Source organism: Sparus aurata, chromosome 14 (genome assembly GCF_900880675.1).
Source record: "Sparus aurata chromosome 14, fSpaAur1.1, whole genome shotgun sequence".
NCBI lineage: Eukaryota > Metazoa > Chordata > Actinopteri > Spariformes > Sparidae > Sparus > Sparus aurata.
This window is the reverse complement of record NC_044200.1, coordinates 5,413,734-5,440,867: the sequence shown is the minus strand read 5'-3', so window position 1 is coordinate 5,440,867 and position 27,134 is coordinate 5,413,734. Positions and strand designations below refer to the sequence as shown.

At 42.2% G+C, this 27,134-nt stretch overlaps 1 protein-coding gene across 9 annotated transcripts in view; it reads left to right on the top strand.

Annotated features, from left to right (window-relative positions):
* The window catches only part of kcnc2 (potassium voltage-gated channel, Shaw-related subfamily, member 2), a 97,260-nt gene extending 70,462 nt beyond the window's left edge, over nucleotides 1-26,798 (top strand). Inside the window, exons 2-5 of one of the 9 annotated variants that reach the window (XM_030440063.1) lie at nucleotides 11,606-12,539; nucleotides 16,014-16,184; nucleotides 22,188-22,270; nucleotides 23,382-26,798. In XM_030440063.1, the coding sequence (XP_030295923.1) occupies nucleotides 11,606-12,539; nucleotides 16,014-16,184; nucleotides 22,188-22,270; nucleotides 23,382-23,444 (1,251 nt within the window). In that variant the 3' untranslated portion in view covers nucleotides 23,445-26,798. Of the gene's footprint in view, nucleotides 1-11,605; nucleotides 12,540-16,013; nucleotides 16,185-16,553; nucleotides 16,616-22,187 lie in introns of all 9 variants that reach the window. The other 8 variants (XM_030440058.1, XM_030440060.1, XM_030440059.1 and 5 more) reach the window with 8 other exon arrangements.
* Nucleotides 26,799-27,134: the final 336 nt, after the last annotated feature.

Below are 27,134 nucleotides of genomic sequence, written 5' to 3'. Positions count from 1 at the left end.
GGGGGTGGGAGGTTGCTTTGAAGAGACACAACACCACTGAGTGACAGACACGGAGCAACAGACGGAGGGATATCTCTGGCCGGGGGTCTCTGCTTCCAGCTGGAGCTCAGCTCCGTGTCTGTGGGAGAGAGGGACACAGACAGAGATGGAGAGGACGGCTCTGGCTGCGTGCAACCTTATTTCAGCACATATATCCAGTGATGCTGTGGTCATTTGCTGTATAATAAGGGCTAACATTGACCGTCAGCAACATCAAGAATTTCGCACTAGTATTATGTGTAGCGTTGTGAACACAATTGGTGCCACTTTGTAATCAGAAGGCCTTTACGATGTTTTTTTTGCCACTTGAGTTTTTAGTTCGGCTCGTGTCCCGTCTGCTTACACGGAGGCAACGGGATTTATGAGCGGTTCTGCGACCAGCCACCAGGGGGCGACTGAGATGTTCTGGCTACACTTTCGGGGGGGGAGCTTTCATGTTGGCTATTTTTATTTATGTGAGTGTTTCACATCCGGAAGACACAGAGCAACCTCACCATTCAGTAATGCTCGAGTCATGTTTGGCAACCACCAAACGACGAATGTCCACGAGTCCGATATTTTTCCGACATTTTGCTCTGTTTTGATCTCGGATACAAATAGATGTCTCCCATTAGGAGCTTAATTCTCCTCTAGCTTCACCAGCTGGTCGCTAATTAATATGCAACAAAACTCGTACAATAAACGTAGTTGGGAGACCGCGCTCCGTCGCTCAGCTAAAGGGGTCCACGGCCTGGAACACATTGAAGACCCCTGCATGTGATAATCAAATAAAGTGCACATAAAAAGACACAGCACCTGACCTGCTGCGGCTTCCGGAAAAAAAATCATGTCTTTTAACTGGTCCATCAAGCCTGAGTAAATGATTTAATAACCATTAATTAGTTGTAATTAGTTACAACTATAAACTGTATTTGAAAGTGGCACCCTGCGATCTTCATGAGCTGAAGATGTGAGCGGACAGGCTCAAGATGGGTTTACCCTCCGCAGCGTTACGTGTGTGCAGCCCTCCTGAATGTTGATGGATGCGTCCATGTGGATGTCTGCAGACTTCATGTGTGTGCACTGTGGAAAAGCCCTAAATCCAGATTGTAATAATAACTGGGCAATCATGTGGAAACAGAAGGCAAACCACACACAAGCTCATACCCCCCAAACCCCACAGGTTTAATTATGTCAGTCTGTAGAACATGTGGGTGAGAGAGCAAGTGTGTGTGTGTGTGTGTGTGTGTGTTTGAGATCCTCTCGGACTTTGCTAGCACCTCCGGGGTCCCCTCGGCTCGATGATGTCACGGCGGCTTGCAGAGGGCTGAGGCATCATGGTGGTGGATGGTGGTCTCAGGCCAGGATCGGAGCGCACAGCCTCAAATCATGGTGTCAAACAGATGGTAGCAGTCCCAAGGTGGTGGGGGCAGCGAGCGCTCTGATTGGTCAAGCCAGCAGGGTGGTTTCTGAAACGGAGCCTGAGCAGAGTGATGGGCTGCCTGGTTGTGTGTGTGTGTGTGTGGGGGGGGATCTTTCAGTGGGAGGATGCCAAGGTTTGCCCAACCAACGTGTTGCTGTGCCAACAGATGAAGGGATGTACGAAAAAAATGTGTGACCCATGAGGATCGTTCTGTTTTTAGCTTTCTGAGCGAGTGCTGGAGCTACCAGGATTCACCACAGAGTATTTCAAATACTGGAAGGGTTCATTAAAGATTCTTTGCAACAAGAAAAGTCAAGATCGGCAGCAAATTTCCTTTACTGTAACACACGTCGACAAATAATTCAAAAACCCAATATTTCTGTTCCCAGTTACTGATTTAAAATACCAAAAGTAGATTAACTGTCTAGAAATACGTTTTGTTGTAAAACTTTTTGAATTCAATTTTCAGCAATCATAATTCCATTGTACTGGAGATTCATATACTTGCTTTTAACAGCGTGTTCCGATATGAATGATGCCGACTCACGTGCCGAAATGAACGCTATGTGTCGGCAAGATGCTATCGGCGGCTGAACGGTCGGGACATTGTGTCATCCAGTGCTGTGTGTTTGCTTGAATTGACACTTTAATGTTGAATCCTGCAAAATCTGCTAAATGCACCAAAGAAAACACCTCAGGAGGTACCTTCTAGGCACGTTTGAAAGATGAAGATGCATCCATTTCCACAAGATGCACATATTATTAATATGGAATATTCATTCTGTCTAAGTGCAACTACTGCTTTAAGTGGCCTGCAAGTACATTCTACAGGGATAAATGATTTGTCTCGCCAATAGTCCATCAGTGTGAGTCATCCATTTGCTTGTGTTTGTATGTTAGCTAGCTAGCTAGATGTAGTAGGGCCGGGGTAGATTTGTGTGCAAATGGAGTGCAGGGTTTCCCACAACACATTCTCGTACCAAAACCGATGACCGTAAACAACATGACCGCGGCAGCATCACAGCGACAGGCGTATCGGACCGTCATCAAGAACTATTTGGTTAGGTTTAGGGTAAAAATAGCCGTGTAACTTCAGTTCTTAACTTTGGTACACTACATGCATAATTTACATGATATTATGGGGGGACGTTACCTACATGATGTAACAATACAATGACTTGACTTCTGGTCTCACATTGCACACAACCAGCCGCCTCCTGAATGAAAGTCAGGACCTCATTCTCAAGCAGAAGTCGTCACCTGACTTCCTCCTTTGCTGCCTTATCAATCACTACGGCCACTAGAGGTCGCCGCCCGACAACAAACGTAAATGTGGTTTGTGATGAGCCTCTTTCACAGTCGACCGGCTGCATATGGCTGTTTCTGTGATGAGCGCCCCATCTCGCCTGAAACAAACAAACCCTTTGCAAGCGAAATAAATTATTCAACTTTAAACAAGCAGATGCACTAATTTACACAACAGCACATATTTAAGGAGTGAGTGGGCTCTCTAGACCATCATCTCGTAACTAAATTGATAATGAGACAAGGTGCTTCAAGATGGGCCAGATTTAGCTCAGCAGCTGACACCGATTGGATCACAATGTACATTAGATTTTTGCAATAATTATTTAGCGCAGCACATCGCAGTGTGAGGTTAAAGAACACTTCTACACCGTTTACTAAGGGGGGAAAAGAGGCAGAAGCAGCTCTGGACACTAGCTGGACAGGCGTTTTACCAAACAGACTCTCCAGTTAAGCTCAAGATTAAATCATTTTATACCAATTGGACTTACGGTGATAGCAGGGCTTGGTTCTGACAGCTGGATCCATCCTTTTTTGGATCCAGTTAAGACGGGTTACGCTGTGAGGCTAATGAAGAACCTCTCATCACTGCTGCGACTGCTGGATGAAGTGCATCATCTAAAATGATGTGGGGTTATTGAACCAAATAGAAAAACAGCTAGAATTGTTTCGCTGGTTGCTTTGGCAGTTTTAGATTATCAAAAGTAGTGCTGGTGCATTTTGGAGCAGAGCGTCACAAGGTTCCAAATCCCAGTCGTCCCCTATTCTAACGGCTCAACTGATCTACTCCATCTCAATGGAATATATCAAATCTGTTGTAGGTTCTAGAAAATATATGGCATTACATATATAAACTGACTTCAGGCCCACTCATCCTCTGTAACTTGCAGACCACCAAGCTATTCCATACCGGTGTATCACTTACTGTCTCCGACCTGAGGCTGCACAGCTCCAGTGTCAGAGTCCCGGCCCGTCGGCTCTGGCCGCTCCGCGGCCGGGCGGCAGATGTAATCCACCGGGGGAATCGTGTGATCGGAGCTGTTTGATCTGGCATTTTCCTCATGTCTCTTCCCCTCAGCCGACGTCAAGGCAGGGTTCCGGGGAGTGGCAGACACGTCTTGTGAAAAATGATGTGATTATGAGGAAGGCCTCCCTGCTTCAGGACCGTGACGGCAATCACATCCCATCAGGGTTTTTCGGGGTGGTGATAGGGCTGCTGACTGGCTCTGTTAAGTCCTCCTAACTCACTCTGTTTGTATAGCACGTCTGAAAAAAAAAAAAAGTTATGAAAAGAAAGCATTTAAAGAATGTGGCTGTCAGTCAGGGTAACAGTATGTCTTCTTTATGGCTGTCTACGTCTACTTTACATCCCCAGTTAGTTTGAAAATGCATGTCGCGTGCTATCATCCCGCCCCGGCTCTCCCTCGCTAACGAGGACTAGCACAGCGGGGATGTGATAACAGCGCGTGTAAAGAAACATGTTTATGATTGATTCCTTCCTCGAGGAGACTTCCTGCTCTTCCTGTGGGTGTCGAGTGACTGATAGGAAACTGAGCTTAATGTGATGCAGCGCCGATACGAAAACATTCGACTGGAGCACAATGGAATAATGCCGAGAGAGAGCAACAAAAAAAAAAAAAACGGAGAAAAACAAAATGAAGGTTTTAATGTTAGCTGTGTTTACTGTGAATCATCTAGCCCATTGTGGCGGATGGTGAATAAGAATTGAACGGCAAACGTTTTTTCTTGTTAAGGGAGAAAAAGAGAGCCTCGATATCTCAGTCACACTGAAAGCAGTGTAAAATATAATGCCTTGCTAGTTGCCTATAGAGACTGGCTGTTCATGACAATATGGAATACAAACGTGTTGGACATAAGGATGGGAGATAGGACCTAATCTCTATGTCACGCTATTGTTTGTTTGTATTCACGGTGACTGTATTGTATCACGGTATTAGAAAAATTAAAGGGATGCTATGAAAAATGTGTGTGTTTGTGTGGAAGGCGCAAAGATGTACTTTTGGGTTAGCCGATTTTTATGCCTAAGCAAACTAAATAATCGAAATATCCTTGTTTTCGTGACGTAACAAACAAACTAAAATAAATGAACTACACAAATTTCACACTGATTTTGCAGTGTTTATGTGTGGCGGACCCTGCCACCTTTTCAGCTTCAAACAGTGTTCTGTGGACTTTATTTCCTCTGAGGACAGCTTGTTTGCTCAGTGACTGAAAAAAATCAGTATTTCTGAGTTGGTATTATTACCTCATTAATATCGTGAATATTAAAATACTGAGTTTGAAGTTGTTCTACAAAACCACATAGTGCCCCTTTAAGTTCAAATTGCAATACAAGATAAGGTATAGGCCTCAGCAGCGTTTTTTTTTTTGGAAAACACAAAGTATATTTAAGTAAGTACAAAGTTAGTATATTCACATAGCAGACAGACAAACATATCGAGGAGGGACACGGAGCAAAAAGAGCTGTTGTGTTACATTAAAGGGGCTCTGTGGAACTTCTGTGGTGTCATTAAATTATGTGAGCGGACTCCACTTCTAAACCGTTATTAGCTAGTGTTGCTCTCTTAGCGGAGCTGAGATGAGGCAGTGCATAAAGTCACATCCTTTGGACAGTTGGGGAAGATCTGACCTGAGTCCCTCACAGAGAGATCCCCAGTCCAGCGGCATCGAACAACTTCAAACAAATTGTCCACAGGCTTGTATGGGCAACGAGAGACAAGGAAGGTCTCATGTCATGTCATGTCACATTCTGCTCACCTACAGCCAATAAAAAACTGGTTAATACATGTAAAGTTGTTACCCCTTTTAACCACAAAGCCAGCGGAGCTTGCAATGCAGTGTTAAGTAGGCTCGCACAAGAAGAGTGCCCCACGTCTAACCTACCACTCTGGTTAGTTGATCGGCTTCAAACTCGGCTTACCGTTCACACAATTCCTGTTTACGGTCCCTTAATACTTAACACTCATTACTCAAACTTACATCAATCCATCCATGAGCTTACGTTTTGAAGCGAATCCTGATTTTTACAATGCTGGCCCTCGTTCTGAAAGCAGTCCAACGTCAAAAGTTTAGCGCACACAACAGCTTCCTCTTGTTGTTGGGACATTTTCCGCACAAAAAATGCATTGCCAAAGCTGGAGTCAGCAAGGGAAACAGTAGCTACTGATTGATTTTCAGTTCTAGAATATCTTTTTTAGCCAATTTAATATAACCGAGCCACAGCAAAGCACACCATGTTTTTTTGGTTTTTGTGCACGTAGTGGCGCAGAAGTTAGCCCACAGTATCAAGAAGGTCCTGGGTTCGAATCCTGCAACGGCAGGGCATTTCTTTGTGGAGTTCATCTGGTCACCCCTGTTGCCTCCACCATCTATTGTACATTTGGTTGATTCTCCAGTCAGTGCCCTTGGCTGAGGCACTGGCTAAGATCAGGAATTAGTCCTGCTCCTTTGGGATTGGGTGAAACACACAGCACAAGTCATAATTGTATGATATGTGACATATCCTCTGATATGTTATGACGGTGTTGCAAAATCCATGTCATAGCAGAATGGTAACAGCAGCGATGGAAACCGCCCACCCTTAATTGGACAGAACAAACCTGCTCCAGTCTTATCAGCAATGAGCTAGGAATCCACAGTGCCCTTAGCAAAGGTGATGGTGTCATTGAAGTCATATGGATGTGAACACTCAATCCAATATATGAATATCTATAGAGAGAGAGTGAGCCTGATTTGAAGGTCACAGGTTTGACCTCTGCAGCAGCAGCCTTGGCCATTATCAGCTGCGGCAACGGGTGCGAAACCCTGAAGCTAAAAGCCTTAAATGTAATGAAATGGATGGCTGAGCAGTCGGACGAGTCGTCGGGCTAAATTAGATCTGCATTGTTCAGAGATGGGCCGTCTGTGCTGCATCCGCCCCGCGCCGCCTTCAAAGAGCGATTTATAGAAGACCGGCACTTATTTAGCATGCAGGGTGTGTGTGTGTGTGTGTGTGTGTGTGCTGAAAACCAGGGTGTCGAGAAGCATGTGCCTGTTGCAATCACATGGTAGAGTAGCGCCTTTTGCATTTTTAATGTCTGTCATAAATAACCTTGTGAGGCCGTGTGTGTGTATGTGTGTGCGTGCGTATAAACAGGGGTATCACTGTGTACCTGCATGTTAGTGCGCTGTGCATGCATGTGCGTCCGCCGCTTAACGTGACATGATTCAGCTGTTACAGGCCGGTGTGCACAGGGAGCATGATATGTCCTCTCTCCGCAGACATGAACGCGACGACATTACAGCCCAGCATGAGGCGGGCAGTTGTCATTAGTCGGCGCAGCATCCGAGCACCCGAAGGCGACTGCTCAGGCCGCCCAGCTGTTGGTTTCAGCCAGTGTCACGATGTGAGGGAGGCAGAGATAAGGACACTGAGATGGACAGGAAGTTGAGTTGAGCAGTAGGAGGAGAAAATCGCAACATCCACCCGAAAACATCACAAATACTTTAAGCACAACTTTAAGCAACTATGTTGCAAAGTTTTTTCCATTTCTATGAGACAAACTAGTGCCAAACTGTATTTTTATGCCGCATGAACATAGTTTGGAATGGATAGTAATAGTGATAGGAAACAGTCCCATGTTAACAACTTTCACATCATCGCACAATTTAGGATGGTCTTACAGATTTGGCGCTGTGTGAGTGTAAAGCGCTTAGCATCCACAATACAGCACTCCATAGATTAAATCTGAGGCATTTATATGTGTTTAACTTGCGAGGCAGTCCTGTAATAGCAAGCACCAACTTGGAAAAATTAGAGCTTAAACTGCGCTGCATAGTGTTACTGCACAGATTTACAAGTGAGATCAACAAATAGTGTCCTGTTTGCTGCCGCCTACAAAATATCATCCATAGAAATAGAAGGGGAAGAAAATAGTCTACTTTCTATATAATCAGGAGTCTCAGTGGACCAAATACAGCGCAGTCATGCCATGGTAGAGCTGGAAACACAAAAACCACCGTCTCTCATTCTTGTGATGATCTACGTTTCAGTACATCGATACTGTGCTTTGTCTACCAAGTTTAGGTAGACATGACGAGGCTGAATGAAAATGAGGTACAACATAAACAAAAAGTAAGGTCAGTGTTTATAAAAGACATTTGCCAAAAGTAGAGGTGTTGAGATGTGAACATTTTGTGAATATGAAGACGGCTCACAGTCAATAGTTCTCATGTGTTAACTGCTGAATGATGCTGAGTAACCATATCAACTGTCATTTCGCAACATGCTGTGGCTGGAAACCGTGCCAGTGAATGAGCCGGACAAACACACACACACACACACACACATACACACACACACTTATAAAACGATAAACGCATTTATATTTATAATACATGGAGAGAGCGCATGCTGAAAGCAGTCGAGTGAATGCACGCACGAGGTTCAGGAGAAGGGCGACCCAAATAGTGGCGATGATATTTTGAGAGTGTGTGAGTCATGCAATCCGAAAACAAGGCAGGGTGTGAAACGACTTCTTCAGTGCTCAGTAGGCAGAGCGCACCAGAGGAGAGATTGTGGGAGGAAGGTGGAGAAGGAGCATAGTAGGCTGCATGTGTGGAAATCTGCTCCGTCTAGCTCTCAGAGAAAAAAAAAAAAAAAAAAAGACGTGGATGTTTTTGCAGATTGAGCGTGAGCCTCTTCCAGGGCAGCGGGAAAGCTGGATGTGAGCTCCACATCTGACAGGTGGTTCCATAAACACTCTGCAAACCGAGACCAAAACAAGATCTGTTTATGACTCATCGGCTAATGCTGTTAGCATACAGATTCAGCTGCAGTGCATCAACACGCTATCATTTAGCCAACCAAAGATCAAAGTTACTTATAATTACAGGGGTTTTCTTTATAGACATTTTAACAGACTCGTGTGGAAGTGCGTCATATTAATGCATTTTGTACTTAATGTTGTATTATCAGTGTCATAGCGATAAAATTGTGTTCTCTCAGTTCACTGCCCCTCTCATGTCCACATCCCTTGCTTTACCCTGTTGCTAATAACACATTGGGCCAATCCCAGTACACCTCTTAAGATAGAACTTTAGTCATCTAAGAGGAATTTGTTGTGCCACAGATTGTTCAAAAGAAATGTATAGGGTGACCAGTAACAACCAATTGGTACTTCCCCCTACCAGTTAGCCGTATCCCTCCATTTTTGCACATTCAGGCTAAGGACTAGTCTCAATTCTTGTTGGGAGAGAGAGGTTGAGCGAGCATTAGGTCTACATGAAGGTTTATCAGAGGGTGATGACAACCCTTTGTCATTTCAATGTATTATGGTCCTTTTGTTTATAACAAGCATAAAAAAGGTAACTGTTTAGGTAACTCGCTAACGTAACATATTTCCTGCTGATTTGTGCATAACAATCTCTTTGAAGGACTTCAGTGAAATGTTACAAAAGTCTAGCTGCTGTAGTTGGTACTGCACTTCTAATATCAATGCAGACTGGTAGAGTAGGAGCAAAGGGTTGCTAATGTTGGCAACCGCTAGACCAGGTATGAACCAATGTCATTTTTCATTTGATTGATGGTGTGAAGCTGTGAACAAATTGTGGGCATCCATCCTTTTTTTTTTCTTCCATCAGATCATTGAAAATGGCATTGTGATACAAGGATTTCGACAGTAATGAAAGAGTAAACGCCATCAAAGACAACTGATGACGTATGAGAGTCATGAAGGAAATTTCATAACCTCTGCTCCTTGTAACTCGGTTCTGATGGGCAAGGAGGAACCTGGAAATGAGTTATTGAGCATTTGGAAAATTGATTATTTCATGACCTCACCTTGTCTCTTCCCTGGCGAGTACATTGGGCCCTAATATAAAGTCCTTATTTCCACCCATCCCGTCATGTTGGCAGTAAATATGAATGAAGGGGTTACCAAACAGCACCCAAGGGGGCTATTTAGGTGTCCCTATCTCTGTCTGACTTTGCCTTTGGACAATGCTGCCCAGACACAAGGGGGAACGAGTGAAAAAAACAGCTTTCATTTGGAGCCAGTCTTACAGTGTAGCACCTGTGTTGTGTTCTATATTGAGACACAGAAAGAAAAATGATCACAGGCAGTGTTGGAGATGAAAGAATGTTGCTAGTAGTGGTGAAAGCTATCTGTGCCCCGCAGAAGAGGATCAGTACAGTCGTTATAAAAAGGTTTAGTAGGCTTCACAGTTGGTAGTCCACAGTGAACTACCAAATGTGCCAGGGGTCATCTCAATAACAGAAAGCTGTAGTCAATAGCGAAACAGTATTGTCAATACTCAATTTTTGGTCAGACACAATTCTGCTCATAGCCAAATACCTAAGAAGTAGAGTAAAGAAAGTCCATTCTTGACCTTGGTAATCAAATTTTTTTTCATGAGATTAATTAATGGAGGGTGTAGTCACAGATAAAAACACATCTGCTGCCAAAGACTATCCTTGATAGACAGAGCGACAGGGCTTACCATCTCCTCCCACATTAGAAAAAGCTTGTAAGAGAATAATGAGTGAAGTGTTTACTGAGAGTGAGTTAAGACTTCTCACCGTATCCTTTATAAGAACTTTATCATTTGTGAGGAAAGGTTAAGAAACCATTATAGATTGACAGAAACATTCTACAGAAGGAACTGCCAGCAAGTCAGACCCACACACACTCAACAACAACAGCAGACCATCGCTTCCTCTGTACCACAGACCCACACAATACTGTACCAGAATATATGAAAGACAGGATCAATGTGCCAAAAAAAGGAAGGAAGATGTTAAATCCTACTTCTGCCTCTGCCACTATTTGAGAAAATATGGTAAACCACCACAGTTACTTAAAAGACTATCAAATTGTTAAAGTTCAATAATAAACTCTACATTGGTGTCAAAATGCCAGAGTTAGCTAACATGAGATGATATTACATTTTAAGTTCATAATGAAATGCCAAGCCATAGGCACAGCAAGCAAGCTGTTTAGCCAGTATTTGAAATGAAAGGTTTGCACTATTGGCCAGTTAAACATTGAGGCAAACATCAGCCTCATTCATTCGTCCATAGACACTTGACATATTTCGACCCTGCAGCCTGTTGTTTTAACTTTTTATTTATTTATTTATTTATATTATTTTTCTTTTGGGTGGTCCAAGTCTTAATTAGGGTTATTTTGGTGGTTTTGGTTGTATGGGATCAGTCTGAATCATTGCTCTTTACTTCTTTATTACTTCTACCACTTATTTTACTTTAAATTCACTGTGTAGAAATAAGGAAAAAGTTCTTGACTCGATGGGGGCCTAAAAGGTAAAAACACTGAACTACATGTATGCAGTCCTTCATGTTAGCATTGCTAAAGCCAGTTCTTAAATGCATGTTTTATTTGCATGATGTGTCATAAGAGATTTACACAAATGCAAAAAAGATTGCTAAAGCGCAAAATGAATACGACACACAAAAATAAGCACCTTCTCCAAATTCCCCACTGAAGTCTTACCCTACGCTAGGTTGAACTAACCATTTTCCTACTTGCTTTACTGCCAACTGCCCAACATACCAGCAGCATTAAATTAAATCTGACTGCAGCTGCCTTCCCATGCTATATTCCCACCAGGAGCAAGGGGGGAGTGTGTGTTTATTTGTTGCTCTTGTTAATAGATTGCTACTCTCTCTGGAGTCCATTCAAATTGATGCAAGTTAATTAAACTTGTCTGAGTTCAGTCTCTGCCGCAAGAGTAAATGAAGGGATTGATCTCGGTGCATGTATCCTGAGCCGGTGTATAGAACATCAAGGTCCAAAAAATAAGACATGTAACATGTGTTTTTTCTGTTTTTTTCTCTTCTAGTTTATTGCCTTTGCGTCTTTGTTCTTCATCCTTGTCTCCATCACCACCTTCTGCTTGGAGACTCATGAGGCTTTCAACACCATCATCAACAAGACTGAGCTCATGCGGAATAGCAGCGTGCCGGACTCAGGCCCGCAGTATGAGATCGAAACTGACCCTGCGCTCACCTATGTGGAGGGTGTTTGTGTCTTCTGGTTCACCATCGAGTTCCTGGTGCGTGTGACCTTCTGCCCGGTCAAGTTGGAGTTTGTTAAGAGTGTACTCAACATCATCGACTTTGTGGCTATCCTGCCCTTCTACTTGGAGGTAGGGCTCAGTGGCCTTTCTTCAAAGGCTGCCAAGGATGTGTTGGGTTTCCTCAGGGTGGTGCGCTTTGTTCGTATCCTGCGTATCTTCAAGCTAACACGTCATTTTGTGGGGCTAAGGGTGCTTGGCCACACATTACGGGCTAGCACCAATGAATTCCTGCTGCTCATCATCTTTCTGGCATTGGGAGTGTTAATTTTTGCAACCATGATCTACTACGCCGAACGAATCGGCGCTAAGCCCAATGACCCAACTGCCAGTGTCCACACCAAGTTCAAGAACATCCCCATTGGCTTCTGGTGGGCTGTAGTAACCATGACAACATTGGGCTATGGCGACATGTATCCAGAGACCTGGTCAGGCATGGTCGTGGGCGCATTGTGCGCCTTGGCTGGTGTGCTGACGATAGCCATGCCTGTGCCTGTTATTGTCAATAACTTTGGGATGTACTACTCTCTGGCCATGGCCAAGCAGAAGCTGCCCAAGAAGAGGAAGAAACACATCCCTCAGATGGTGCAGGGAGGGTCCCCCACCTACTGCAAAGCTGATCTCAACACTACCTGTAACAGCACTCAAGGTGACCTGTGCCACCACAAAGGGAGCAGGGTACTAGAACGCAATCGCTCAGGTAAGACCATATCGCCACACCAAGGCTATATGCAAGTATTTTTTATTACTTACGCCTAAACAAGTAGTTTTGCCACCTAAACCTAACCAAATATTTATCCGAACATCAACAGAAAAGAGTGTATAATATGTTCCACAACAGTCTTTTAGTTAAGAGTCCTATTCTCAACCAATTCAGCCACAAAAGCTTCATTAAACACCTTCACTTTTTTTGTCAAGTTGAAACGATGCTCCAGGAACAGCATTAGATGTAAAGATATGACATCATAACAATGTGATTGGTCAGTTTCAGTGATGGTCAACCCCATTAGATATGACGTTCTTGACATCAGATAAACTAAGCAACCACCCCTCAGTAGTAAAGTTGTGGTTGCACCGAATGGGGTTATGTGACAGTAACAATCCACGAGGGACTTCATCTCAGATAGAAAGCAGTGGCCATTTGACAGTTTACCTCCTGAGTCTAGAAATGTTTTGTTCCCCTGGAGACTCAGGAGCACCACAGCAGCTCCCTCACAGAAGACTGAGCTCTTTTGTCCTGTAGTCTCCATCTCTGGTTGCCACAGTGATGAGGAAGGCAATGCAAAAGGTATTGAGAGTAGGAGATGGTTGTGTGAAATAACCCATGCGGATAAGAAATCAGAGTCCTCGTGCCCAAGTCTTTCTTCCAGCAGAGACTGTTCATTTGTTGTTCGGACCGTGGGTGGCTGTTTTTCCCTCTGGGCATGTGTCAGTAATTTACTCTTACATCGGATATTGATGGAAATTACTCCCGACCCCCGTATGCTGACTTTCTTTGAATTCTAGAGCAGGCGTTCCTGAGGCAGGTGCATGCTCTGGGCTTTACACAGTCTATTTGTTTATTAGGTCTCACAATTTTATTTTTAATAAGTATAGAATAATTCATGCCTCAACTGAACGCACAAACAGGATCAATCTGGTTTAGTCGCCTGTGTGATTTCCTTAGAGGTCACTCAAAATATACACTCTGCAAGGTTACACTCCTTTTCAATGCTTGTTAGATTGCCTCATGCTTTATGTTTCACTGTGAAAGGTTCCATTTAACATGTTATTGTTTGTCACATATAAGAGGGCATTCCAGCTTCAGCTATATGTGGATTTACTCTGGAATTAAATAATCCAAGACTAAAGGATATGCAACATGCATATATTGACAGATCCTGAAAAATGTAAGTTACCATATTAAAAGTAAATTCTAATGTAAGGAAATAGTCCAGATATGTTTGGCAAGACATGCCAAAATATTGTCATTATGCCTCAAGAATATACTACAAATTTTAATGAATGTACATTTTGACAATACATTGGTAATATATCCTGATATGTGTTTATTTTACTTTAAACACATTTTGTATATATTGAAAAATGTATGTTATTATTTTTACAAATAACGCAAATAGCAATAACTGGTATACTTGTTTATATACAGAGAAAATCATTCAATAATGCACTGCTAGCACATTATTAAATATATATTTTAATATGCAGTGTATGAAAGTTACACTTTCACGTAAACCTGTGTCAACCCCTTATATTAGTCTAATATGTCATCACAAGGTGAGAATATTGTCATAACTTGTCTTAAATGACACAAAAAGTAGAAAAAAATCCATAATGTTAAACATATTAATACATTTTATTTAATATATATGTACCGTTGGGTAAAAAAAAATAATTTTAAGGCTTTTGATTGCACAGTGCTAACCAGTATCGTCTCTGTAGCCAAAGCCTTCCATTATCCCTCTGCACCATAGACCTCCACTGTCATCCAAAAACTATTAAAAACACAAGTAGACACACTAATGTGATTCATGACATATTCCATCATTACAATGGACGATGCCAGTTGTTAACTGCCACTACATTTTCTATCTCTGGAGAGTAATTCCTGTCTGGGAGACATTACGGGGAACGCTTGGGGATGCAGATCCACACTTACGCTCTGAGTAGAATATATTATACCGGCCTCCTTCATTGCATGACTGAATATGTCTCCAAAAATGCAACAGGCGATAGATTTTTAGTGTCACAAAATCTCTCATCGGCTCATAAGAAAACAACCTGTCTTCTCTGTCCAGCGGAGCTCCACACACTGTCTGACCTTTGACCTGCACGCTGGCGCTCGTGACATTTGGCGGAGGCTTTTTATGTTGCCGGCCGTTTGATGTTTGCGGTCAGTGTTATTCCCCTGTCACCCCATCCTCCAAGCCTTAAAACTCCCGTATTCCCACAAGCACAAACCCCCTTCCTCTGCTTACTCTGTATACCACTGAGAATATACCACTGGAAAGTACATTTCCCATATATTGTTCCCCAGAGTAAGTATAACCGCAGTATATATAACACTTCAGCTATAACAGATTTAACATAAACGGTCAGGTTGTTCCAAGAAGATATTTTGAAGAAATACTTTTTGTGAAAATGAAATTATTTAAGGTATTCTCATCTTATGTAAAAAAAATACATTTGAATTTAATTACTTTAGCTAATGCTAATGATGGTGTCACATTTACAGTAAATGATCAATTTAAGCTTCCTCCTTTATAATAATGTTAATTAGCTGTCCACATTAATATGAGATATACTTTTCATTTTTCAATCAGAATCAGTAGATTTAATAACTAAATTCTGTATTTGATGATTTCTTCACAATAAGAAATAAATAACATTTTAAAGACTTGTTTTAAAGGGGCTCTATGTAACACATTGTCGCAATTTTCCAGGTTTTTATAACTTTTTCATTGGCCATATGTGTGACTCTCTCTCGGATGCCTGTACAAGCATGTGGCTGTTTTTTTGTTGAAGCAGTTTAATGCTGCAAGACGGTGGATTTCTTCGTGTAGGACTCGGGTCAGATTTTCCAAGACAGAGTTGGCAATGGAGTCCACTAACATAAACTAATGATCAGCTCACAAAAGAAGTCTCACAAAGCCCTTTCTTAACCGCCACTGTATTAACAACCAGGTCATGTCAGTTGTTTAATATATTCATAGCACAGTTAAAGCCATCCGTCTGACTTGAACTGAAGAAATCATATCTTATTCTTGGGTTCAACGTAGAAATATTACACTGAGGGAGAGCTGAAGCAGACTCCCACCAGAGAAAGGTTGCTGCAGAGAAATCTTACTGACATTAAAGTTTCACAAGGTTAAAAGCCAGACCGGAGAGAAGTACTTTTAGTTGCCCGGCAACTTGTGTCTGAGAATGGAGGGATATGATTAAAACAAATCATAACTATCATATTATCTTATTATTTAGTATCTCTGTTGAAAATCAGGGAATTATTGAATGCCATGTCTGAAGCTTCAGTGGTTATGGTAAGTTAACCCCTTTAGACTGTCTATTTAATACTGAATCTACTGTTGTCATAAAGCTTATTATTAGCGATATGAATTAAAGAAATGCAGTCAAGTTGATATCAGATCTCTAACCTGGCCTGTTTCTCTGCTCACAGTGCTGTCAGCAGACTGCAGCGGGGGCAGTGACCTGACCATGTCTCCAGAGGAGAGGGTCCCCATGCGAAGGTCCAGCACCCGGGAACAGGACCGCCGGAGCGGGGGGACGTGCTTCCTGCTCGCTGCTAGTGACTACTCCTGCCCGACAGATGGTGGGTTAAGAAAAACAGGTAACTGCATTAGGAATTTCATTTGCTTTTCTACATGATTTAATTGAACTTTAAATAACTTTTTTTTTTAAATACAGGTGAATTCATTATGTTATGTTATGTTCATTATCTTATTCGAGAGAATCATCCATGCTTGCTATTGTGCATCAATACTGATTCATTAGTCATCACTTATAAGTCTGGGTAAGAGGGATTTCCTGTCACCACTAGTTATATTGCTCTATATGTGTAAGACCCTCTTTGAATGAACTGGATCAACATACATAGCAGTTCATATCTCAGATATATTATACCATAAAAAACAGAGAGGTCATAGCACAAAATCACAGACATCAGCCAAAATCCTCATCAGCTGATCCATATCCCTAGTGACTGGGACACCAACATCCCTGGAGGGGGGCAGGCTGTTTGTTCAGCCCTAGTCAGCTCAGGTAACGTAAATCCCGTGGATCTGCTGTTTTGTGGCTCTCAGCGGCGACACGCAAGCGCTACTTTTTTGGCAATTCTGAGGATCGACAGCATCCATGCAGCTGACTCAGAACTGTTGCTTCTTCACAATTTATTCATGTTTTCTCGTTGCCTGGAAACACTTGAATAAATTTCTGACCCCGCGTCTCACTTTTTTGGCTGTTGACAGGTTCATTTCCCATCTACACCGCCCAAATAAATTGCCCAGTGTATCATCTGCCCATAAGGTCACGATACACCAGCAAGTATTTCAGATAAATTCCAAATAGAGGAACTGAAGGGGTTCAAGTAATAGATATGAATCCCATCAACTCGTAACATTTTGACTTCTTCATTTGTAAAACTGGATGCTTAGAAAAAAGCCAGCTGAGCAAATCAACAGTTTATATGCATTACATGATAATCAAATCATTATAACACACTGACCTTGTAAGTATCTATGTCTATTCTATCTATTACAGTATTTAACTCTAGTAGTGTCATCATCAAACAAAACACACAAAATCATGCATAAGTGGAAACATTAGCTTTCCTCAGAACAAAAGTCAAAGCCTTAACTGACACTTTGCTAAGCCCCTTGGTTGCCCAGCTGTCTTGGCAAATTCACCACTGACAATTTTTCAAACAATGGGTCCACACAAAAGCGAGAAATGACATAAATGTGTTGGCTGAAGAGATATATATAAACTGCAGATGTCCTTACCTGTAGCTAGCTAGCCAACATGAAATCATGAAATCATGAAAACATGAAAACTCCTTATCTGGCTAACTTTTTATTGTTTTCCAGTTGACTTGCAAATAAGCTAGAGACTAAAGGCTTTTAAATATGATGATGATATGATGCTAGCTCTAAAATATGCAAAGGAAATGGAATTAAAAGAATAGCATTGTCCGCCTGACCTATAGAGTGCTGCGGGGATGACCTATTCAGCCATCATCTTGGTTCACTTGACAAACAGCCAAAGAAACTTGAACATTCATTTGTGATACTTAACGTAATTTGTTCAGCAGGATTATATTCACTGATAAACACCACATTTATGTTTTTTTTAAGCACAAATTAAAAAGCGAGAAGTTAAAAGCCAACATTAGGGCGCAAACTAAATACATCATGGTCGAATGACTTCGGCATCACCATCACTAAGCGTCTTCCTACACTGTATTATACATGCTTTACTATAAACCGAACTGATCTACAAGTTGTAAAGATCGAGTAAGAACAGTTTACAATTGAAGTCGGCCTGTGAGGATGGATTAGTCTCCATGTTCCATGTGATGGGTTTAATTCCCCCAGCAACCTCTGCAGTCTCATTCAGACACTTGTTAACAACCACGTTTTTCAGGACTTAAATTCTTCATAATTCACATGTGGGGCATTTACTGAACTATTTTATGTAGTAAAACAAAAAGTGTACATTTCATTAGCTTCTGTTAAACACATACCTTATTACAGGTATTTAACCAAAAACCTGATCAAAAAACCCTTTGACTTCAAGACGAGTGAATCTTATTTCCGGATTGTAGGACTCATCCTGCGGCACTCTATTGCAGGATAGACTTGAACCTTGGCAGTGCAGTTTTCAGATGCCTACTAAAGAAATACACAATAAGTTAGGTAAGATATGTTTCACTTTTACATAAGGAAAAGTTTAAAAGACTTAACAACTAAAGTCATCTCAGGTAAACCTCTCCAAATCATAATACATTTGTTGGCTAATATAAAAGTGCTAACTCCTGGCCTTAAAGGTAACCCTCTGTTGACTTCTGTAGGTAAGTAGTTAGCAAGGCATGCTAACGTTAACAGATTAAATAAGAGCAGACAAATTTAGGTTACTTCATTCCTTACACTTCCTTACACTAAACAGTTTAGATACTGATACTTAAGATAATGAGTATCACTATCACTGGGGCGCCATGCACACCACTTGAGGAGGCAGAGAAATGCCAAGCTTGGCAGGTCAGCCATGACTACAGTTGCTATAATTTACCAATCGCAGTCAATTCCAGGCCCCTTATATCGTTACTGTGAAGCTAAATCACAAATGAAGAAATCAATTTGCCCGAGTTGAACATTATGAGTTGACCGCGGCTCTGGTAGCGCTACCAGAATGACCCGAGTATTGTTTCTTATTGGACAATGTCGAAACTTTGTCAGCAAAGTTTTTTTACTCACCGTAGAGCTTGACTAGATATTGAAACAGTATACATTGTTTTCCAATGAGAAACATCATCACGCTGTCAGATTTTTCCAGATCATTCGTCAGCCGTCACCCTCAGTCCTGTAGCGTTGCGTCAGTGGAAAGGTCAGACTCACATAGGGCTTGACCTTCCAAACACTTTGACCCACGCTAAAGGTTATCATGAAGTCCACATCTGCTGAATTCCAGAGAGCTTTGTTGCTGTTTTGTGAGATTTCAAAAGGCAGGAAAGGTCATGAACTAAAATGTATAAAGTGAGCAGTTCCCACAGTGGAAATGAGGTCACCCTGCAGCTGATTTCATAGGTGTTCCCTGCTGCAGCATCCTAAAAAGACAACATTTCTGTAAATGACTTTCTGTTACAGCCCTTTTCTCTCCACACTAAAATATTATTTCTCCACGTGAGGCCTAAAGCATGTTTGTTAGATTAATTCCTCCATTTTATCTCAAGCATCTGGAGGCATTAACGCTGTGCTAATCTGCACTGTAATGTGGAAGCACTAAGCCCTGGCTAATTGCCTTCTATCCGAAGTTAACTGCCTCCCGAGGAGGCTATCCAAATGTCCTGCTCTCAGTGTTATTGTCCTATAGCCGCATAGCTCTGCTGTACTCACTCCATAGCAGTCAAATCAATGCTATTGTACCATTAGAGTGCCAAGAGTAAAGTCAAGAGTTTGTCCAATTACATTTTAACTACTATTTCGTAAGAATTCTAATGAGATAAAACATCATTCGGGTTTATTTGTTATTCAGAAATAGACCATTTGTTGATAGGTAATGTGATAGACCAGCAGGTTCAACCACTGTTCATGTGGTCGAGATCCTCGAGGGAGCCCATCATTGCGGTGTCTCTCACAGCAGGGCACCTCGCCAGTCATGTTTTTTTCCGACGTAGGCGGCCGGCCAGCTGTGCCTCGTCTCTGCTGCCTCAGTCGGTGGTTGCATTTGCCGCCGCGCTGACGCCAATGCATAAAACATCGGGTCCTTTCTAGTCCCTTCTACCTGTTGGCATAGAACCCAGGCTGCCGTTTGTTCCGCCTGCTTGGCAGGTTCCGTAAACAGCCCTGGTTTAATTCACACCCTTTTCCTCGGTGAAGCAAATTGTGCCGTTCGCAGTATGGTAATGAGGCCACGTTTCCATGAGCTGTTCCTCATCAGTGTTTACGCCAGCTGATTGGCATGCTCCATTGATGATCTGGCTGCTTTGGCTTGCTTGTTCGTTTCTTCTTTGCGTCAAGTGACAGAACGCAAATTTGCCAGCGTGCATCACATGCTGCATTTTTAACAAGTTTGAGCTGTTGTGAATCTGTCCAAATAATTGAAGTGTTAATAATTAGGGTCTTTTTAATCATCAGCATCATCATCAGTATGTGTATATGGCAACAACCTGGATTTATGTGCATTTAAACGGTGGGTTATATAACACAATGAGCATGTTGGTAGGCCTACTATGCATATAACTATATATATATATATATATATATTTGAAATTTTGTTTACACAAGTATTCCCGAACTTATGACCATTCATTAGACATTAGTAATATTCTATATATTGTCTCTTAACACTTATTAATGAGAGAAAATACTAATGATGATGGCATGAGATGAATGGCTGCTAATGTATGATTCTATTGTTCAACCATACTACTTTAAGAATTACAATATGTCCTATTTGACAAGTAGTTTTCCACACTTAACTCAGGCAGACTGGAATCTTAAACATACAGGCATTTCTCAAAGGAGGAGGTGGGTGAAGTAATGAGCGTGAATGGGTGGAGCCAAAGAACAATTTCCAGCTTGATGTCGACTTAAAATAGCAGAACTGATCAGAAACAGTAACTGAATTGATTTCAGTATTTCATTCACTTAAAACCATTAATTGAAGTAACATTAGCATGTTGGCTAACTAGCTAGATAGCTTTAGGCTACCGTAGGTATCTTGAGGTGTAGCTTTGGAAATATATTATATTGTGGCCAATATCAAATCATTATAGCAAGATCAATTTGAGTCTGAAAAACGTTCATGTCAGCCTTCTGGTTTAGATTCCAAGTCTCTTAAAGAAAAGAGCTGTGGACCTGATCACATGGATGTTGCTGTGCTTATTTTATCTATTGTTTAGCTAGTGTCTTTGATATGTCACCACAGGTCAGACTAACTGTTTGTTTTAGATAAACTCACATTGTTATTCAGTTACCGAGTTAGTTAAAGTGTCATTATTAATGACATACGAGAGCCTCAAACATGCATTTTAGATGAATGAATGATAAATGTTAGTAAGTTAGTATTCTACGTATTTTCTGTGGAAGTGTCAACAAACCAAAAGCAAAATGGCCACTCATTCTGATGTTAAAATAACACTAACCATATGCGAGCAACAGGTTAAGTTTGGTTAGGTAAACTCTTTTTTTAGCTACTGCAGCTAGGTTAGATAACAATACAAAAACATTTATACTTTATTTCAAGTCAAGTATAACACAATCTTTTAAATGGAACATTTGAATTTGTCACAGGAGGAAAAACACAGATGTAACTAACCATGTTAAACGCAGCTCCATTCCATTCAGGTGTGTTAGCACATTACTTTTTTAATAGGTGATGCCAGATCCCAGTTATTGGTAATTACCTCCTTTTTTTATTAACTGAACTGGCTGAATTAGAATTAATACTGGATTTGACATTTTTGCTGAATGATGTGTGAGTCATATCTTGACTCACACTTACAACTAGGAGGCTGATTCAGACGATTCTTCAGACACGGCTGCTCATAATTACAGTCTGTATGAAGTGATGTGAATGTCTTGTTTTCAGATTAAAAAGAGGACTTTGAGAGCAAAGAATAAAACAGACACCTGTTTATACTACTTTTGCTATTTTAAAGTTGTTTCTTGTAACATAAATACTTACATATAAGTATTAATGGGATGGTGCATCTTTTCTGGTCAGGTAGGGTTTTCAATTGTAGATGGAAAGCTCCATACACCAGAAAAAATGTGGACCTTTGGCTCTACCACCGAGGTTTAACTCAGCCAATTCTTTCTCCTTCTGGAGAAGCTCATTATATCTGCCTATAAAGACTCCAGTCTGCCTTATTGTCATAGTCAGGAAATGTGCTGTGCATGCACTCACCATACAGTATGTTACCGTTGCTCTGTCTCACTCCTGTCTCCTGTCTTGTCTCGGTTCACTCGGCTGGCTCGGACTCGGATCGTTGCCTGCCTGCCTGCCTGCCTGCCTGCCTGCCTGCCTGTGTGTGTTCATGTCCCGTTCCTGCACAACCACAACCACCACCACCACCTCCACCACCACCACCTCTCTGTCGCCCCCTCATCTGAAGGCTATGAGAAATCCCGGAGCTTAAACAACATAGCGGGCTTGGCTGGTAATGCCCTGAGGTTGTCTCCTGTGAGCTCGCCCTACGGATCGCCATGCCCGCTGCGGCGCTCTCGCTCCCCTATCCCCTCCATCCTGTGAGACGTCCAGCCCCTGGGCCACTTTCGGCCCAAACCGCCCCACATCCTACCCCCAGACAAACCACCTCCCTTTGGTATTATATCTGAACTTTGTTCTAGATATTGTGACTAGTGGATAAGTACTTAACTTTGTAGCTAAGACTAATGTTAGCAGCTTGGGCTGCCTGAGCAACTCCTCACTTCCCCCCTTTTCCTCGAAGGTACATGTGCTTAGCTTACATCCTTAAGTAACTAGTCGGTTCTCCTGTGTCACTTTCCTTTAGTTGGATGTTGTCATTCTTTGAGACTTGCAATAAAAGAACTCTTGACCAATGGCTTCAGAAGTAGCAGCCATAACATTTAATAAAGGACAAATAATTAATCAGGGATATTAGATGTCGCTATATTTAGATACCTTGGAAAAAAAAAAAAAAGACGTGCTTCCAACTTAAAAAAAAAAGAAGAAAAAAAAGAAAGAAATAGAGATGTCACTTCATTTTAACCTCACACGACTGTGACTTTGTCTTTTGTTTTGCTACTTTGTTTTTTTTTCGGGACGGAGATGGAAGGGACGGGCGTCGGGTCGGAGGATCTGTCTATCAGGACTGTTTTTTTTTTCTTTTTTCTTTTTTCTTTTTTCACGACTCGCACAAGCACACACGTACAGTCAGTCACTCGTCACCCGCTGCTGGGCCTGCTCATTTCCTTGCATGGATCATCCTGTAACCATCGTCTGCAAGCAATGTGGAGAGGGGAGGAGGGACGAGGCAGACAGTGAGGAGAAGAGATATATGCTTATATATCTAATATCTGAAAGAGCACTTTTTATTATTTCATGTTGTTATGTTGGGGTTTAGGGGGCTACACTCGACATGTGTCTCATTTTGCCATTGGCTTTCACCAACAATCCACCTTTGAGGAGACTCAAAGCAAGAAATGCCATCTGGGCGTGCATTTTCTCTCGGCATGTATGCTGCTTTTTCCGATTAACGTTCTCCCCCACTTCCTTTATGTTTTTCTTTTCTTCCTTTGATGGAGTGCCACCAAAGTGCTGTTGTGTCTCTGGTTGTTTGCTCACAGATAACTGCAAAGAGGTTGTCTTTACTGGTTTCACACAAGCAGAGAGCAGTGTTCTATCTTAATGGCTTGAGTGGGGGAAAGCACCGCCGAAAGGTAAACCTTCTGAGGGGGCGCGTAACCCTCTCACCTTTTGGTCATGAATGTATTCATCTGTGTGAGTGTGTGTGTGTGTGTGTGTGTGTGTGTGTGTGTGTGTGTGTACTCCAATGGGGGTCATCCAATAATCCTAAGAAGAGATACCTGCTGAGACAAGCGCAGACAAGCATGCACTCTTGATGGCACCATTAAAGACGCAGCTTGTAGCATTTTAATCAGCGGATAATTACCACACTAATGTTGAGACTTAAGGATAATTAATGTAAGCAGTCTGTATTCTTGCATCACGTGCTGCAAGGTTTGGTTTTGAAATTGCATGATTCACACCCCGAGAGCAGATTTGTTTGTTTGTCCTGATACGTAACTTTTTCTCGTTTCACTTCTGCTCTTTTTAACGACACAGTTCACACCTGATATGAGCCACCGCCAAGGGCTACTCACTGCTCCCAAACCCCCCCGACCAGACAGACTCACCTGAATCCCCTGAGAACAGTTTTCATATCAAGTCTCATATTAAAGGTGCAATATGTAAGAACATCAAAAAGGATCTTAAATGACACTCAGAATGTGGAAATTACAATTTTTAATTAATGACGTCTATGTGCTGTGTTCCAGAGACCTGCTGAAGTTAGCATGCTAACCAGCTAGCTCCAGTCCGTGTCATTCCAAAGCTCCTTTGCTAGCAATGTAAACGGCAAACACTCCCCTGGTGCCCTGAGCTCCCAGTCTGGAGCACCAAATGCACGGCTAACCGAGCTAACTAGCTAACGGCAGCTACAGTTAGCAGCAGCTAGTGGTTACTCTAGTGATATGCCGTCATGAGTGAATTCTGCAGGTGGCCAGTTCTTACTTATTGCACCTCTGAACTGAACCAGTCGTTCCCTTGTCATTCATTCTTTCACTTTTTTTTTTTACGACAGACATAACTTGCCTCCGTGCACCAACAGGTGTGGGACAGCAGACATTACCATGCAGCGATGTACCTCACCCAGTATGTCTATACCAGTAGCAGATGGTTGCTTAGCAACTGGCTCGCAGCTAGATGCATCTTGCACATAGCTCGGCAAAAAGTCAAACAATTAAAAAGAGGAGCTCTTGCAAACATTCTCTCTTTGTCTGCGCACCAAATTATTGAATCACCCCCACTTAAAGCCCTGCTATATACAGTGGAGCTTTTATAATCCTGGATATTTGCTGAAAGAGCACCATAGATTTGTATTATGTTGTCATTTTCTGTGCATATATTGAAAAAATAGCCAGCGTGTGCTTGGCAAGTTCTTCTGAATTGATGCTCAACTGAGACGGATTATGCATTTCTGATATTTAGAGATGTGTTTATATTTTATTTAGACAAGTCATTTCCTATTTGAATGACGGTGGGCTAAGTCGTCAGTTTGAGGACCTATTGCAGTGGGAGGACCCCATTTGGAGCCACAAGGCCACTCCTGCAGGACAATATGGACGAGGAGGCACGCAAAAAACCATTGACTGTCAGCCGCCCAGCCGGTGGCTCAGTGAGCGGGACAGGAAACTCAACGATCAAAAGGAAATCCTCGGAGGACATTGGATAAGCGTTTATCTTTCCCTGATTTCTCTTTTTGTTTGGGAACTGTGGAGGGGAGGGGAACAAAAATGGAGAGCAGAGAGAAACCGGACACGTCCGTAAAAAAGAGACTATCTTGTATAGATATTGCTCCTGTAAATAAAACAACACAGCACATCTGGGCCAAGCGGCTCCGTCCTCACATCTGTCTTTTGATGGCGAGTCGGGTAACACGGTGGTTGGTCGCTAAGTTGTGCCGTGACCCTCGACATCAATCACTTTTCTTGCCGTGGTATCCCTCCTCGCAATAAGTGTATTAAGATGTATCAGTTGAGGCACTTTGTGTTCTAAAAATGGAGTGTATTCCTATATGAAATTCTACATACAGTATAAGCAGTATACAGTATAGAGAGACAAAAACGTGCTAAGTTGAATAAATGTGACATTATGGTCATCTCTGCTTTTCGTTTCCCTTGGTAATTTTCAGTAGGTTAATGGCTCTGCTGTGTGTGTTAATGTGTGTGTGTGTGCGTGCGAGCGTGCGAGCGTGCGTGCGTGTGTATCTTAAAGACTCCAGGGTAAGATCTGCAGTTTTGAAAGGCCCAGTCAGCGGACACCGATGAGTGGACTTGATGCAGTCACTCTTCCAGTTAGTTCTAGCACAAACATGAAGGAGACAGAGCCCCCCCCAACCCCCCCGCGATGCAGCCGCCGTTGTAGAAGTCCCACCCCCTCCCGCCCGCCGCACGCTGTAACATGCAACTACCCTGCATTAGTGCTGCAGATGTGTGCGTCTCTTCACAAACCAAAATGATTTTTACCACACTATTCCTCATAAATCCTGGTGGCTAAAAAAAAAACATCAAACAAACAAAAAAAAAAAAACTGCATAACTTGATTCTTCCAAACTTTTCCCCCCTCGTGGGGGTCGGAGCAAAAGTGTAGCAGAAGTTTACCAAGTTATCAAGCGGGACTTCTAGAATGGCTACGTCTGCACAGTAGCAACCCCCGTGTACCCCAAACAATCAGATCGGATTTGCAATAAGCACCCGAAACAAAACTAAAAAGCGCCGATCCACACTGTGATTTCAGCAGCCCGTTTTAAAAACAAGACAAGGAAAAAGAAGTGGGTAAAATGCGGCTCTAAAAAAAAAGCCGCCGGAAAAAGGACTGGCAGGCGGCACGACGCCTGTGACACGTCGCGAAAAACCTGCGCAGCCGTTGGCTAGCTGTCAAGCGTCACCCTGTACCCACAATCCTCCTCGTGTAGTACACACGCTGCTTTACTCTTTGAATCGACAAAGGGGTTTACCGTTCTTTGTGTATTTTTAGGATGACGTTGTGACTTGAGAAAAAAAGAAAAGAAAAAAAAGGTGTTTATTTTTTTGAATCCAGAACATGTATTTTTGTGTCTTACTGTTGAGTACATTGCTCTTACCTGTAAAAGTCATGGTAGTCCGATGCTGTGCTGTCTCCATCGTGTCCTCGAACTGTCAAGGCTTTTGATCCGAAGTTTCATGTTTTGTATGTTTTACTGTGAGGAAAAAAAAAAAATCTAGTTTGAAGTCTGTATCTGTGGAGCCCTTTTGTTGGCATTCTAAAGTGCATGCTGAAAAAAAAAAACAAAAAAAAACCATTGTGTCAAATTGTAAAAAAAAAAAAAAAAAAGAGAAGAAGATGAAGAAGATGACATACTGTATATCACGTTCAAAAACAATGTGTATAGAGTAAAGGTAAATGCTGTGTGAGAGATTCACATAAACTATTTATCTTTTAACGGATGGCTTCTTTTCTTTGCTTCGTCTCGTCTCTTTTCCTCCCCGACAGTGATGTGAGGTTCACTGACTCACAGACAAGATAACGGCTCAGCTTCAAAGTGATCATTTATTCCAACGAATCTTGCTGTCTCTCTCTCTGATAAGCTATTTGCGCTTCTGTTTTTTTTAGTTTTTTTTTTAACAAAATACAAACACCAGATTGTGGTAAAATCATGCCCAGCTTCGCGGAAAAGATCTTCACACGAGGCTCACTTACAGGCTTCTTAACCCCGTCTCAGGCTCACAGTGGACGGAGTGTGAAATGATGATTTGACTGAAGTTCCACACCAACTGAC